General features: G+C 47.4%; 1 protein-coding gene across 1 annotated transcript in view; it reads right to left on the minus strand.

Moving 5' to 3' along the window:
* Positions 1-2,647: 2,647 nt before the first annotated feature.
* The window catches only part of LOC144165237 (PHD finger protein 12), a 55,379-nt gene continuing 40,985 nt past the window's right edge, over positions 2,648-17,041 (minus strand). The window contains exons 9-11 of the mRNA XM_077695367.1: positions 12,476-12,558; positions 7,260-7,442; positions 2,648-2,878 (exon numbers count right to left, since the gene is read on the minus strand). Of these exons, the coding sequence (XP_077551493.1) occupies positions 2,711-2,878; positions 7,260-7,442; positions 12,476-12,558 (434 nt within the window). The 3' untranslated portion in view covers positions 2,648-2,710. The remainder of the gene's footprint in view (positions 2,879-7,259; positions 7,443-12,475; positions 12,559-17,041) is intronic.

The following is a 17,041-nucleotide window of genomic DNA, read 5'->3' on the forward strand; positions in this document are numbered from 1 at the left end:
GTATTATTACTGCCCAAAAACTGTTGCACCATGACCTAGGTTTGCCACACCTTGCCACATGACATAACCTAGCATGTAGAGGCCAGTGGTATCAGCTGCAAGTTTGTGCACATTTCACTTCCACGCATGCACATGGATATAGGAATGACCTCATCTTTCTTGCATGCATGCAGTTTGCAGTAGAATGTGGAATGCTGCCCACCTTTCTTTGACTATGCAGACACTTCAGCAATGCATACTTCTTGACTCGGCACCCAAAAAGGTTTAGCACTAGACAGTGCGTGTCAGATGCTACTGCTGTGAAACGCACCAATTTTACAACCATTAGTGAATGGAGCATGCGGTGTGTATTCACTTTCACAAAATTTCAGAAATCCCCCCCCCCCCCCCCCCCCCTTTCCCGAAACCAAACTTTGGGGCTTCATGAGAAGGTGCAGCTTGATGAATGGCGGCATGTACAGAGTTAGCCAAATATTATCCCTAAAAAGTTCCCTTTCAAGAGAACATTTTTCCTTGGATCATTGTTCAAGGGTTTTTTTTTGCCCCCTCGCGAAAAGTGCAGCAACAGCAAAAAGAAATGCGAGGACACCTAGCCAACTAGAAAACGAGTAGCTCCCGGGACAAAGCGTGTTCCAATACCCGAGAGAGGGTTGCCACCCATTCTTGAAATCATTTAAAATCATTTTCTATGGGGGACTGTTCCTAACACACCAAGCACCTCGGATGTGCCCCTTTGGCAAGAACGTTCCACTGGATGGCTTTTGTGCACTTCTTTTCTGCTGCAAAACGCTTCCAAAATCTGATCTGAGTTATTCGTCGGCGCTTGTATTGTGTGCTCCCGCTAGTTAGTCCTGATATTTTGTGCTGTTTTACAGTAGTCCATTCCTGAGGTTCGTTTCTTCCACTTCTAGAAAGATCATAACTACTCTGCGGGGATTGAAAACAGCTACGGGCAGTCGCTTAGATCAGCAAGACAAGCTTGCTGTGTCCGTCGCTTTCAAGCAGCGATGACGGTGTGAAAAGGAGTCTTTGCTGCACAGTATGCACCACTACGACTTCTCCTATGGCTTCAGAACTTCGTGAAAAAGAGACACACATGCAATGTGCGTCCACACCTGCCGCATGGTCGTATTCAAATCTACGAGACCACCAGAATAGGCGTGGAGGCTGTGATTTGCTTGGAGGCTGTGATTTGCTGCAGTGAGCTCATTTTTAAAAAAATAGCGGAGATATTAAAGAAAACGTATGGAGCCGTGGCGACTCGCTAGCCAGTTTTTGGCAACCTTTCTATGACGTCACAGAATATTGTTTGGGCGATTGACGGCGGTCGAACTAATCAATCGCCAGGACACATGGCTGGACGATTGTAGTGGGGCCGCTAGTCCCGTTTCATCGAATCACTTGAATGCTCATGTGCACCTGACCCACTGAAAATTATGCTTTTAGTGCTGGCCCACATGACGTCACTCGCGCTGATAACACATCACTGTGGCGCGAAATTTGAAAGTCCTTAAGTATTTCTTGCGTTTTCATAGGTTAAAAAACGTCTTTCGTGGACGGAATGAAGCCGAGTGATGTACTAAAGTCTAACTCTTTAAAGTTAAACAAAGTTGTATTTTCTCTTCATGGACCCTTTAAAGGAGCCATGAAGACAAAATACAAGTTGGGTTTATTAGAAAGACGGCTTAGTCCCAATAACAATGATACCAATATCATCACAATCTTCGAACAAATGACGGAGATATGAAAGAAAACACGTGAAGCAGTCGCGACCCCCTAGCCAATTTTCCGCAACTTTTCTATGATGTCACGGAACCTTGTTTGTGCAATTGGCGGCCGCCTAACTGACCTGTCGCGATGACACATGACCGGATGTCTGTAATGGGGCCTCTGGTTCCATCTGACCGCATCACTTGAATGCTAACGTGCAGTTAACGCACTGAAAATTATGTTTTATTGCTGGCCCGTGTGACGTCATTCTTGCTCATAACACGTCACTGTGGCACAAAATTTGACAGTTTTTAAATACTTCTTGCTTTTTTTTCATTAAAAAAACGTCTTTTGTGGCTGTAATGGAGCTGAGTGAGATACTGAATCCTAGTTCTTTCAAATAAAATGAAGTTCATGGCTCCTTTAAGCTTGTCAGATAAGTTGCAGGGAACCTGTAGGGAAAAGCCTCCCACTGAAGCCCAGCCCACAGAAAGCCTTGTAATGGAATAACTGAGTTAGCAGCTGCTCACTCTCCGATTCCCTCAAGCACCGGCTTCCATGTTGCTTTGAGATTACAGTAAGTCATGCTATGTCAAAATGCAAGAAGAAAAAAAAAGAGCTGACTCCCATCCTCGACAGCATGTCCCAGTCCATTTGTGCTATCAGCTTGCACATTCAGCTCTAGCTAGCTTCTTTTCTGAGAAATTTGTAAGGAACTACTATTGGTGGACCAAGTTGGACAATTTCTTTTGCTGACTCGAGGTGACACTCGTGGAATTTAAAGACTTCATCGGAATTCGGGACAGTACAACCGGTTTTACGTGTGCACAAAACAAGTGCCCCACTGGGTTCTGAGCATGTGTTCTCGTTTTGGCCAACCACCACGTTTGCCAGCCCCCCACCTTTCGGGCCCAGTGCGGGAGAGACAGAGCGAGAGGGCTGCCTTGTGACACGTCAGTTTACTGGGGTCTTCTTTGTACAGGGAGGGGGGGGGGGGGGGTCAGTGCAGAGGGGGCTGCGGCTGCTGTCCGCTGGCCACGCTGAAGACGAACTGCAGGCAGCCGAGCTTGATGAGCGAGCCGTGGTGCAGCAGGGCCGTGCCTTCCCAGCCGGCCGCCCCGCCAATGGGGTTTGTCCGGCAGCCGCACGTCCGCCGCACTGCCACACCCTGCGTGCACAGGGAAAGAGGGGACGACGGGCTGTTCACCTCTTCTTGCACAAAGCCCCAGCCTGCCTCCTTTATTTCCCAAGAGTGGTTCGAACAGCGCGTGCACACCACTGAAATTTCAGCCGCCGAAGTAAACTTTGACGAGTATGAAAAAAAACTTGTTACTGGGCTAGTTCGTGTTTAAAGAGGTCCTGAAACACCCCCGCCGATACATGGATGTAGCACATGCAGTCAAACCTTGATGTACAAACTTCAACGTAATGAAACCCCCCATGTAAGGAACCACGTTAATTTTTTCAACTTCAAGTGTGTGCCCACCATGTATTCCCACCCTCTGTGTAACGAAGTCCCATTTGCCGAAATTTCAATGTAACAAAATTTCGTGAACACCTAGGCATGAAATTTTGGTCGTAGAAGTAGATTTTGGGAGACGGAAGCGCTGAAACAGGGTCTCGATAAAGCGCGAACTGCGTCTGGGGTTGCCCAATGCTGTGGATGCAGCGAGCCACAAACTCCAAAAGTAAGCTCTTTGCCTACAAGCTGCGTATGGCGCCGCCACTTTGCCCTTTGTTTGAGTTTGCTCATGCTTGTAGGGTTCCATCGTTATGGCAAGTGCTCAGCAAAGCATTTGTGGGTCTTCATGAGCCTTGGCATTGCGCACCAGCGGCGGCTTCTGCGTTGGCCACAAAGCGACTTGTCCTGTGCGTGGCTGTGGGAGGAGCCTGACGACTTTCACCAATGAGGGGGCGCACACCCTCTGCCGGGAGCTTTGAAGCACTCGGGGATGCCGGCTGGGACTGCCAGAGACGATTACGCTTAGCACCATGGAGGATATTTGATGGGCGCTTTTTTTAAGCAGAGCATACGACGTTTTAGTTTAAATTTCGCCCACATTATCATTTTTTTTTTCCAACACGAACAACTTTGCCGCTCATGTTGTGCTTCGGCGAGTGGTCAGAAGCGGTCGCTGGCGCTACTTGCATCGGGCGGGTGGGCTCCATGGCTGCATCAGTGCACCTGTGGCTCGCAAGGCACGTTCTTGCGTGCAGAAAATGCCCCATGCGGTTCACACTGATGCTCCTGTAGACAATTAAGCTCCGACAGAAACAGTGCGCCAGCCGTGTACGCGTGCCACGCTTTCGTTTGCGGGAACTGCTTCACGTGGTTAACACCTCATTTTAACTGCGAATTTCAATGTAACGAAGTAAATTACAAATTTTACTGACTTTGTTACATCGGGGTTCGACTGTATAGCCAAATAAAGCAATGCATTGGTAGCCACCTCCTTCAAGAATTTTGTTAAAGCAATGAGTATCAGCTGAAAAACCACGAATTTTCGCTGCGGCGCCTTTCCTCCTCTTTTCACCAATCTCCTCGCAGTTGATGGCCCATGATGTTTCGCTCCTCAAAGGTGACGTCTCCAACGATGCCCACTTTTGCGCTCTGCTGACTGCACGTTGCGATGGTTCCCATCAAAGACAGATGCAGAACGCATGATCACAAATGTGCTGGTTCAGAATTCCCTATTAGCCAAACAAGGAGGATCGTATGTGTCTTGTTCTCCTTCACACAGCACGTTTATCAGAAAAGTGCCACCTCACATGTCGCCTTCTCGCCAGTGTGGGGCCTTATTTTGCATTGTTGCGGTAATTCCTGCTGGTGGCACGTCAACAAGACATTTCAAAGTGGCAGAGAACGCGTGCATGAAACAGGCCAGTTCGGATCACTTCACCCGTCACACTGAACGCCCCCCCAGAAAGGCACAGAGCAATCGAGCACCGCACTAAAGCAGGGAGCACGCATGTTCTGACAAGCTGCACCCATGTCTTGGAACGAGAAATAGAGCAGTAAACAAGTACAGACGGGCACAATAGCGTACAAGCGTGCTGCAGGAAGCGCTAATTACCGTATTTTCCGGTCTATAAGTCGCACGTTTGTATAGGTCGCACCCCCCTCAAAATGACCGTTTTTCCGGGGAAAAAAAAAAACGTATATAAGTCGCACTGGTGTATAAGACACACCGGTATATAAGACGCACTTGTTAAGTAGGTAAACTCATAGTGAATCAGATCGTTAGAAAGTGCGGCGAAAGTTCATGGTCGCGGCGGCCGCCGCCTATGAATGCATCCCCCGGTAAGGAGGGCTAGACACGTGCCTATACCGTCCGAAGTCTTGACAGAACTAACTTCTGAGAAATGGTTTATTGATACACACAGATGACATGTACTTACGGACGGCGTTTAGGCAAAACCAGTGAAGCCTTCTTCCTCCGACTCGCTAACAAATAATTCAGCAATTTCAAATGAAAGTTCCGCAGACGCACTGCTGTCGTCCTCCGACTCACTGATGTCTTCTTCGCCAACATCGTCACCACTCGCGGACGGGATCAGTCCAGCATTTATGAACCCAGCTACAAATATATATATATATATATCGCCACATAAAGCGAAAACACCATGACGAACCGCCTGTAAATCCAACAGCCTCTGTTGCAAGTGTCTTCGCCTTGAGAACGAGCTGCACTGTAGACGGCCCCCTGCCTTCGGTTCGTTGCTCGAGCACCCACGTGCGCAGACGATCCTCGAGCTCGGGCCAGCATGCTTTCTCGCCGCGGTTGTCCTTCTTTGTAGATTTCATAGTCTGGAGCACGCTGGTGGATTTGCGCCAGTCCCGTATAATTTTCTCACTAACCTCGAACTGCCTTCCCGCTGCCCGGTTTCTACGTTCTTGTGCAAATACAACTGCACGTAGCTTGAACTTCAGATCGCAACTTTTTCGCCTCGCAGGCGGCGTCATGGTTAGCGAGAACTAGGACACGATGGATGCTACACCTGTGATGGAAGCACGACACACGATCAGCGCAATAAAGGTGTCATTGCGGTCGGGAATGGCACTGACGCGAACGGAAGCGGCCTGAAAATTGGAACTTGTTATCAGCAAGTCGTCATTTGAAAAATTAGCAGCACATTTACCTCCTTCAGAGTAAAACTGCCTGTAATTATTTATAAGCTGCGTTTTGTTTTCGCTACCCAATTTGATGTTACTTTGAATTTATTCCGAACTGCAGTTACTCTGCGTGGTGGAAAGTGGCGCGTGGTTGTCGCAGGCCATTATCATTTTTCTTTTTTACCAGAAAAAGCTGCAAATTGTTTGGTTTAACGTCCAGAGGTGACGTATTGGCTGAGAAATGCCGTAGCGGTGGCCTTCGGATTCATTTAGACCATAGAGCTGTCTCTCTCAACGTGCACTGACAGCACACAGGCACCTCTTCGAGCGCGGACCACGCGCGGCTGCCACGAACCGGATTTATTCCATACATAAGTGATAAGACGCACCAACGAAAATTTCAGAAAAAAACCACGACTTATACACTGGTAAATACGGTAACCAAAGGTGCCGCAATGACCCGCCAACGCAGAGCAGACATTTCCCTTCGCCAGAAGTGTGAGAAAAAAGCCGTCCAGTAGCAGTACCGCTACTTCATGGTACATATGGGAGAATCAATGACGTACGGGCGTTTAAACGGTGGTGTCCAAAAATACGCAGGGAAGGGGGGGAGGGAGCGCCATGAAAGTGAGAGCTTTCGGCTGCACGTAAAAACGTTATACTTGGCACATGTGACCTTGACCACCCAACCTAATGACTGCACTCCATCATTTTGGAGGGGTCCTGAAAGACCCCTCCAAAGAAAAAACATGCGGTCCTCAACAGATGAGGCCAAAGAAAAGAAATGAGCCTGCTCAGTGGGTTGCCTCCGGCATAGCTTTTGCCTCATCTCCAATCCGTGCACACGTTTTCCCCTCTCCTTTGTGGTGCCTCTTGCCTTGTTGCACAGCGGAAATGTGCAGGTGTTCATTTCTCTTACTCAGCAGCGAGGTTACGCTGACATGCTTCCACATGTTTATCGTCACAGCGTGTGCATTGGCTGGCGGGAATGGCGGTACAAGGCCCGTTCTCACATGGCCTGATTGGCACCTATATTGCAGTATACTCCTTTCGCATTTGCCTTTTTCACTGACCCGGGTTTCCGAGCCCTGCAAGGCATTAATTTATAGCTTACAATGAAGTTTCCTGGAAACCCATCACACGAAGTTGCATTTATTGGCGTAATTCTTGTTGTTTGGATTTTACAGTGCCTGCATTTTGCGACGCTTTTTCACGGTCCTGAGCAAGTCATATAACTGGGGCTCTCTCGCATGTCCTTCCCTCAAACAAAATTCGCCAGTTGAGAGTGAGCACCGTGTGTCCTACCTAGCCCAAGTTTACGCTTTGCTCCAATTTATTCTTACTGGGTTTGTGCTACAGTCTCTGGCAAGCCCTGGACTGCTCGACTCTCCATTTTACGGTTGGGCAGGAGGAACAGAAAGGGGCGGGGCCTCACCGTTATCGGAGGTGGGTGGGAGCGCGGTGCGGCTGCCGCTGTGGCCTGGGCGCGCAGTCCACCGCCCACCAGGGTGGTGGCCGTGGTGGGGGAGCGCTTGTCGGAGAAGTCGCACGAGTACAGCACGTTGTCCACCGTGGTGCCGTGCTCGCTGTAGTTGAGCAGCTCGTAGTGCTTGCTGATCTGCACCACCACCACCACCAGCACACAGGATCAGGGGAAAGGGGCAACACTCTCACTGGCGCCTCTTGTTCATTTCATGCTGTCAGCAGCAGCCATGGGGAAAAGAAAACTAAGGAGGGGCCCCATGGTAGGCCCAATGCACCGCAGAAAGTGCGAAGGAAGTTGTGTCTTCACCTTCAAGGATGTCCCCATAGTGGGAGTGTGGCTTTGCTACTACTAGAGCCAGCACATCAGGGCCCGCTTGCACGAACACGCGTTCTTATTGGCAGTCTTATTCACAGTCTAGTCTTATTCACGGACTTCAATAAGACCGCGAATAAGATTCGGACTAGTGCGCTTGCTCGAAAGCACTCAGGCCAGGCTACAGAGCGGTCTTATTGAAGACTATAGGGACAGCGGGTACCTAAATGAGTACGAGAGAGGCCCCTAGGGAAAAAAGGGAATACGCAGCAAAACTGGTTTTTGCCGTCTCCGGCGTTGGGCAAGTGTTTATTTTGAACCGTCATTGTATTTATTCAAGAAACGCTGACCATCAGATGGCGTATTTGAGCCTTGTCACAAATACGTTACAATGACCTGCCATCCTTGGTAGGCCAACTCACGCGGCCGGACCTCGGTCGCCTGGCCGCGTAAACGAAGTCATAAACAAAGATCGCCTGCTCGAACCGTGGGCCCAAGAAACCCACTGGGCTGACGCAAAAAGCAGCGACGTTGTCTCACGTTGTCGCAACACGAGTCGTGCTTTGCATATCACCGTGAATTAGAAAGTTGCGAATTGGCTTTGGGTTCATCGACGTAGACTCGGATGCAACGAGCACTCCAGCGGCTCACGCCGCCTGAAACGGCGACACGATCGCAACAACCCGCTGCCTAGTCGGCAGCACGCTTAGCGAGGGCTGCAGCTGTAAACAATGCCGCTGTCGAATATAGCCGAATGTTGATATTATGCATGCTGCTTTTACGTGCCGCCTATGGATCCCAATTGCTCAAGCAGGATGCGCAATCAAAGTACAAACCCAAACAATCAAGCTTCGTAACCGCCACTTTCAAAGAGAAGGCTGGCAAGACGCGAAGTCAGCGAAGTCTGCGCAACTTCTCGCTGAAAACGCGATTTTATTTGACGCTTATGGGCAGAAGTACTACAGGCTGCTAGCGTTTTGCTGTTTTGTGTAATTTTGTTGTCACATTGCAGTTCTACTGTGAACGCCTATTTGTTGTTCCTGAGTTAATAGGCATGATTTTATAAAACCATACATTTGTTCCGTCCTTTCCGTGCCCCCTTTTCGTAGCTACTGTGGCGACAGCCGACATAGCAGACGATCACACATTCACACTGCGCGCTTGGCCGCCCGATCTCTGCTCGGGACTAATATCGGGCCGCAGACTATCATTCCTGTCCATCTTTGTTTGACGTGAGCGAGAAAAAAGCCGCACTACCCGGGAAAAACAAGCACACACGCCCATAGCGCACAGAGAAAGTAGAAAACGGTGGTTGGCTGTCCCTTTCCACCCTCTCTCCCGACGGCGTTTCCAACGGCGTCGATCTCCACGGAACAGGCATTTATTTGTTCCAAGCAGATGGTCAAACAGCCGCCGCTCGGTATCGTTCGCCACTTCTACAGCTACTGCACTCGTTTTTCACGGTATGGAGGTCGATCTTTATGATGAAATCACCGACCACATCAGCATAAGACTGTGAATAAGACTGCTCGGAGCAGGCTTATTCACAGTCTTATTGCCTTCTTATTTAGAGTCTTATTCGCTGTCTTATAAGTTTCCAGAAAGCGTCTTATAGTCTAGGGAACATAAGACCCCGAATAAGACTGCCAATAAGATTAACTCATTCGGGACCGCTCCATAGGCCATCGATCACATATGATCGATGGTTTCGCGAGCCTGCAGAATACAAATTTTCGCTCAATGGAACACCTAGCGACATCTAGGAGATAGTTTGAAAACTGAAGTTTTCTCTTTTGTGAAGTTCCTTTTTTTATCGCCAGGCGGCAACGCATCAGATATTTTATTCTGACGGGCAGTGGTTTCGAATGTAAACAAACATGGCGTCATACTCGCGCGAGCGCGATAAGAAATCCGCCTCGTCTCGTCTCGCATATCTTCGCCTTCTACTGTGGATTTTAATGATGAGAGTGGCAGTGAAGAGTCGGAATGCGGCTTTAGAGATCGGATTTCAGCTCGAGTGAGGATTCGGGTGTCAATCAGCCAGGAACATCAAATTGCGCTCAAAGGTGGGTGTTGGTTTCAGTTTTAATTGGCTCTGGAGTGGGTATGTGCGCTCGAAATATGTTCTGGCTAGTTTATATCTGTTCGCTAGGGTGTTAACTACCTATTCTGGTGATCTGCTGCCACCAGCGCAGAAACGAATCAAGTTTTCGCCGAGACGAGAGCCCGGCGTGTACCTGGGCGACGACTTAGCCATGGCCCTAGTGCCAAAGAGATCACACACAAAACAAAAAACCAGTTACACCTAGCCTCATCAAACTTTGGCGATGAAGAAACAAAGCATTGTGTTAGATTTTGTATATCCTGAAATAATTTTATTCGTTTTTAATATTTTTATATTTATGCTTTTTTCTATCTTTTTCTGTGGTTTTTTTACAAAGTTCTCACTTTCAGATTTTTTCATGGTTCTATCGTCAGTGTTTAAGTAAAACTTGGTATTGTATGTCAAAGAACATATAATTAGCTGCATTTTGGTATATGCTAAGGCAGGATGGTGCCTTTGCTTTATGTAATAAAAAATTTGTACCGAGACCTCCCTTTTTCATCACTTTTTCTGGCGGTCCCGAAAGAGTTAAACTGCGAATAAGACTGTCTTATTTGGCTTCGAGCAAGCAGGCCCAGGTTTCAGAGTATCGGCACTTTTTTCTCTCAGTGTTGTACACCGGTGACAGTAGCCGTTGGTGAAACCGTGTCACGTGACATTTGCTTACCCCCGAAGGCCCATGGGCGATGACATTTTGGCGCCCCTGTGTTCAAGTGTGCACACCTTCTTCGATAACACACGATGTTAGGAGTGCAGTGTGGCTGTATGACTGGTTGACAGTGAGTTTTTAAGCCCCAGACAGATGCCACGCTGCTCTGTACTGGGCTGTTTCAACCGGCCGGAAGGTGGAAAACGCCTGCTTCGCTTCCCGCTGGGAAAGAACGACAGTGGCCTAGCGTAACCTGCAGCCACTAGAAAAGCGTAGCTTATTTAGTGGCTCTCGCGTAACCTAGATACACTAAATAAGCCGCACTAGCATAACCGAGCCTGACCCTGTCACACCGGCGCACTGCCTCGAACTGCCTTAAAAAGTAAGCACACCTGTCATGGTTGCCAAGTGGTGCCCGGACCAATCCTGCCCGTCAATTTTGGCTGTAATAGGGCACACAAAGCTGCCCACCTTGGCATCAAGCACGAAAATGGCTGCCACCATGCATCAGTGTCGCCACTCTTAAGCATAGCTTATTTACTATGGCTGAATTCTCATAGATTTCGCAGCATCCACAGCATTTTTTGGCGATCACCTGCCCTGGCTCTCTGAATGGAAGTAGCAACAGCGAAGGCGAGATGCAGCAGAAGAGAATGAGAAAAGGGCAGCGGACTCCGTGGACGTCACCACGAAATGGCGGCAGTGGTTTCACAAAAGTGACATCACGGCCTCTGCTGAATGTTCTTTCCTCCATGTCAGTAGCTCATACGCTGCTCACTAGTGGAAACTATGTAGTCGCTGGGCACTGTGCCTCCACTTTTCAGAACAAGCGCTAGCTTCATGCAGTGCTCGGCTATCAGGTGGCAATGACATCATCACCATGGGAAAGTGTACTTCACACCTCAACCATTCCCATACCACACCAAACTGAACACCTCTTTTGCGCCACATTAAACGACTCAGTGTACACTGAAGCACACCAGGATGCAGGTAACGAAGGCCTCTTTGAACTAGGTAAACTTTGGCAGAAGCCTTTTGTTATGCAACACACGTGAAACTGCCCAAACACAAACTTTTGTGACCAATAGAAAGAAATTTAGAAGAAACAGACATATGTATCTTACAAACTAAGATATTAAAAGAATACCAAGGGAATTAAGAAAGAAATGCATAGCAAACTGCAAGGCAGCTCTGCTGCATACGTGAAACATCACCTCTTATCCCATCTGTTGCAATCAGCGTAGGTTTCCACCTACGTCTCTCCCCACCAGGTACCCAACACTCGCCATGAGTAAACTTACTGATACAGTGCAATCAGGAATCAATGTTACTGGCAACCGGTTCCCAAAACCCTCAACCAAACGCCACTGTATACTTCTCCGCATGACCATAACCACTGTTTCGCCTCTCACCACCATCCATCAACCGGTTCCCTTGCTTGTCAACTGATCAGCACCACTGCCTGCCAACTAGCAAACCCCTTCTCCCCACTTCTCTGGGCTTCACACTTCCCAGCCACACACCATTTTGGACAGCTAGCCTGATAACATTTCGTGCTGAAATTCGCACTACACAAGTCATGAATAGCATATCATCCCACCAAATTACTTGTACGCAAGTTGACCCTCATGGTGTTTACACACACGCCGAAACTGCTTGTTCATTGCATCAGGTACACTGCACATTTCCATTGTCGCTGCCAATGAATCTATCGTGAGTGATGCAGGCACCCTGCCAGCGATCACCGTGACCACATAAGACCCCACACAAGATTACCAAATGGGCACATACAAAATTATCTGGAGCTTAAACAAAAGATAAAACTGTCAGCAAACAGCCATTGATGTCCCCAGCCAATGAGGCATAGTGTTGTTACCGTCGCTCCAGGATCCCAATGCACAGCAGCAGCTTTGCTGAGGGTACGTTCAGCCATGCCCACATGCGAGGGAGCCGACACTGTGCTGAGCACTCTGGAAGAGACATTCCAGCATCCTGCCACTGCTTGTTCTGGCTCAAGCAGCGACTGACCAGCAGTGACAACAGACGCGGCGCGGTTAATGATTACTCCCTCGCGAGGGACACCTCACCCCCTCTACTCACCTCGTCGAAGAAGATGCAGGCATGCTTGGAGGAGACCATGTCGCAGTGGCCAAAGTCGCCCAGGCACACGTCCATGTCAGCCCCTGCAGAGATACACAGGAGGGGGGGGGAGGGTTTCAAGGCATGCGCCACAGAGGGGCTGCAAGTGCGGCGGAACGTCCGAGTGCACATTCCAAACTTCCCATTTTCAAAGCAAGAAACATGATATGCAATTGGGCTTTGAATCGAATGGTGCTATCACATAATTTCAAACACGTCCAAAGTTAGAAAATGCAAATGATTCAACAAGCTCCAATATATAAAATTACGCCTCGTTGGAAAAGAGAAATTCTCTGCTAAAAACACACAAAAAAGATGCCCTTTGCAATGATGCCCTTTCCAGCACGGGATGCGCTGCCCTTGGAGAGCCTGCAATCAAACACCACAGACATGCACCAGCTTCCTCTGCTACAGGCGATGGGCTTTCCCGCACCACACCGGTGATGTGCGAGTAAGCAGCAGAAGCGACTCTCATACCATTAGCACTGATAATAACCCTGCCCTCGTAATTCTGTTTCATCATCCAGTTTACGTAGTTGGGCTCAAGCTGCCCACGTCCACACTCTCTAGATAACAAAGCCCACCTCCGTACTGAAACAGTCCCCAGTTTCCTAGTGGAATAATGATGCTCAAGCATAATACTTTCTCACCCATAAGGCTCCTTTTCGTTTTTGTATAGAACACAGGAAAAACGTACCCTTGCCTCACTTCCTACTCCTGACGCTTTCCTAACAAAAAGGCGTTTATACTTTGCATTTAAGAAGCTTGCCTTTTACAATGCACCTGCATCAATGCTGGTCTCCGCTCTTATCATACGCTTAGATTAGGCATAACTGTCCTCTGCAGAAAGCACTGTTGTATGCACAGTGCGAGTGCATCCTGAAAGCAATATTCAGGCATTGTCAGTATGGGGAAAAGGACCTGCAGGCAGAGGGTTAAGGAGCAGGGGCAAAACCATCACTGCATGAGGGCGTCTGGAAGGGCTTATAGATCCCAGTAATTTTTCATGCCTTCCATTGCCCCGTACACGAAGTTCATTCCTTAGAGCTGACATGAAAGATCATGAAGCTGATCATGAAGCTGCCATGTAATTTTTTCTTTCATAAAGGGTTAATTGCAAACCTTGCCCCAACATATGGTCGCACCCCATTACACTAACACACTAAGCGCCTGTGGTTGAAATCACCACATGAAATGAAGTTTTGTCACCAGTAAAGCTAAAAGCACGAGGATAGCTTTTCTTTGTTTGTTTTACACCATAAAAGAATCGTAAGGAGTGCGCAAACCACTTAAAATGCTCGAGCCCTTTATTTTTTTTCAGGCTATAGTTACTGAATCATGCTTGAGAACTTGTGAATTTCCCTTTCTTATCGGAGAGGACCAAACATTCGCTTAAATGTAGGGGTGTGCGAATATCACATTTTTCGAATACGAATCGAATACGAATATCTAGCTTCGAATATCGAATAATCAAAAATAGAAGATTTTTTTCACTAATAAACTTTTATTTCACCATAATTGTGATGAAAACAATGTACTATAAGAACAAAATGTGTGATTGCACAAGAATATCAATATCTGCAATTTAGTTACCGTTATGACAGACTGCTGAAACTTAGCTTTTCAAATCACAAGTGTATTGCACAAAAAAAAATTCACCGTTTAAAACAACTGGCAACAAACATTAAAAGTTGTCGTGCAGAAAGATGAGTTGTTCCACGTGATCAGGAAGCAGGCGCTCCCTTTTTGCAGACACAACTTCACCTGCCACAGAAAACGCTCTTTCGCTCGGCACCGAAGTGGCTGGTATTGCCAGGTATTCGAGGCAAAGCTTGGCAAGACTGGGGTACCTGAAGGAGCCCACTGTCTGCCACCAGCTACATGGATCACTCTCTTTTCCTAGTAACGCCTCCTCGGAATATGCAGCAATTTCCCATTCCGATGAAGAAAGGGATTTATTTCCCACTTGGCTGTTTGCCAGATCATCAAAAGCATCCCAGACGTCACAGGAAGGCTGCGCAGACTGTTTTGGCTCTTGCTTCCTAGCTTCTGAGTCAGTCGTATCCACTGTAGGACATAAGGCCAGATCTTGAAGCACCAGATCTTTTAACCGCATCATGTTCTGTTTGTTCGGTTGAATATTGTCGACTTGAAACGTGGATCCAAAAACATGGCCAAGCATGCTTCCTTGTCCTCTGCATACAAAGGGAATCTTGTTTTGATGGAAGCAGCCAGTTCTTTATGGAATTCAGTTATGCCACTGAAGTTGCTAAGACAGTTGAGCATTCCAAAAATAATTGGCACTTGAGCAGAAAGTGAAGGATATCTTTCTGCACTAGCAATCACAGTAGCATCATAGAATGGCTTCAGTACTTTGACATATTCAGAGGCCTCCTGCCATTCTTGTGAGCTAAGGCCATCAATGCTGCTGTTCGATGTGGCCAGCTCAACAGTGACTGCTTCCTTCATATCCAAGAGGCGGGACAGCATCAAGTATTGGCTGTTCCATCTGGTTTCCACATCTTGCACTAGACGAAGGGGATCTTTGCCAGTTCTTTTTTGGTATTCCTCTAGCCGCCTTTGTGCTGATGAACTGTGCTTATAGTGGCCAACAATGAGCCTAGCCTTCTTGCACAAACGATCAATAGAAGGTGTGCAGGATATTGCGTCATTGATAGCTAGCTGCAGGGTGTGAGCGAAGCAGGCGCGCTCAGTCCAGGGGAGCCTCCTGACCGCGGCACGGATGTTGCGTCCATTATCTGTCACGATGTACTTTTGGAAGTCGTCGGGTATCTCCCATTCATCGCACATGTCATCAAGCAATTCTGCTATGTTACCGGCGCTGTGGCTGGCAGCCATGTGACGAGTGTTGAGCGTGAATCGTTTCATTTGAAAAGTCGGTGTTAAAAAGTGGCAAGTGAAGCTCACATAGCTTTCGTTGGCGCGCGATGTCCACATGTCACTGGTAAAGGCAACAGCTGTTGTTCCTCCTTCAAAAGCACTGCTCAGTTCGGCCTTCACCTTCTTCCATGTGTCGTCATACAAGCGCGGAACGAGCGCGCGTGAAAGTGTAGTGCGCGATGGTAGGCGATAGTTTGGCACAGCCTCAGCCATAAGTTCTTTAAACCCGCGGTCTTCAACAACACTGTAAGGCTGTAAATCAAGCGCTACCATGGCAGCCACCTTGTTATGTAGAGCTTGAGTCTTTTTTTCTGACAGTGGCTCCGCGCGGCGCACAAAGTCACTTAACGTTGATTGATCTTTCCCAGGCGCACCTGCAGCAATCTTCCGGTACTCCTTAAGGGGGGACGTGGCTTTCAAAATCAACTTTTTTATTTCTTTGTGGATTTTGATGAAAATTGGCACAGCAACTGGAAATGCTTCCGTGATAACACCATAAAAATTTCAAACTAATATTTTGAAAACTTTTTTATGTATTAAATTTTCTTTCTGTTCCGCTTGTACCGAGCTTGAGCGGCTTATAAAACACGATAGAAAACTTGTTCGAAGTGCTTTGCATTCCCAAATGAATGGACGAGGTCGTGACAGTTTTAGAATTTTTTTTTTACAACACAATGTTTTTTGGTTTTCATTTTTTTAGAGGTTAATGTGCAACAGGCATGTCGACTGTGAACGACTATTTCAATAAAAAAGTCACAAAAAACAAATCTGGAAAACCAAAAGTGTCACGACCTGAACTGTTCATCAAGGAATGTAATGCAAGAAACGGAATCAAAATAGACCCAGTGGTCACGAAGAAATCCCTGGTACAAGCGACATAGGTGGCAAAAAAAACTGTTTTGAGAAAACGGCTTCCGAAGTTGCAACATAGGTTTCACTTATCAAAAGTCGCCACGGTTGCAGCCTTTCATGTCCTTTTGAACATGGGGCTTCTGGAAGGCCTTGCCTTGAAATTGGAGTGCCTTTTACAGCCTTTCTCTTTCCAGAAAACATCATTTTCAGCTCCTCTGTGAAGAGTACATACCCCCTTTGCAAACCAAACGGAGGGGAAGATGGGTTTCAATGGGCTTTCAATGCAAAGTAGGTTAGCTGGTTGGCTGTATAGCACTGGACAACCTCCTTTTGCAGTGTTGTCACCATGGCAACAAGTTAAGCATTTTTTTTCTTTAAATTTGAACATTTTTGGCTTTTTTATGTTTTATCTTGCCTGGCACAGTAACTTAGTACTCATACGTGCAGGTTTTCATTGCCAAAAGTTTGCATACCACAAGGATGAAAATGAGCTACTTTGAAGCTTGGTAGAGTATTCTGCATAACTTCCAACTTCAATGCAAGAGCATATTTTTTTTTACTACTTTTGACATTCAAGGCATCCAATATTTCTCGCAGCACAGCCAGTATGCCCTAAGCAATGGCATCAATAATTTCCCTTAAAAAATCGCCGTTAAATGCTGCCACAGTAACGTACATTTTTAACGCAGAGAGCATATTTTTATTCCTATATTACTAACTCAAACCTGTTTGCATGAAAATTACAAGTGCACGGGAAACGTTGCGCAATACGGG

The sequence above is a fragment of the Haemaphysalis longicornis genome, unplaced genomic scaffold, assembly GCF_048455015.1.
Source record: "Haemaphysalis longicornis isolate Haplotype H1 unplaced genomic scaffold, Haemaphysalis longicornis Haplotype H1 scaffold_14, whole genome shotgun sequence".
Taxonomy (NCBI): domain Eukaryota; kingdom Metazoa; phylum Arthropoda; class Arachnida; order Ixodida; family Ixodidae; genus Haemaphysalis; species Haemaphysalis longicornis.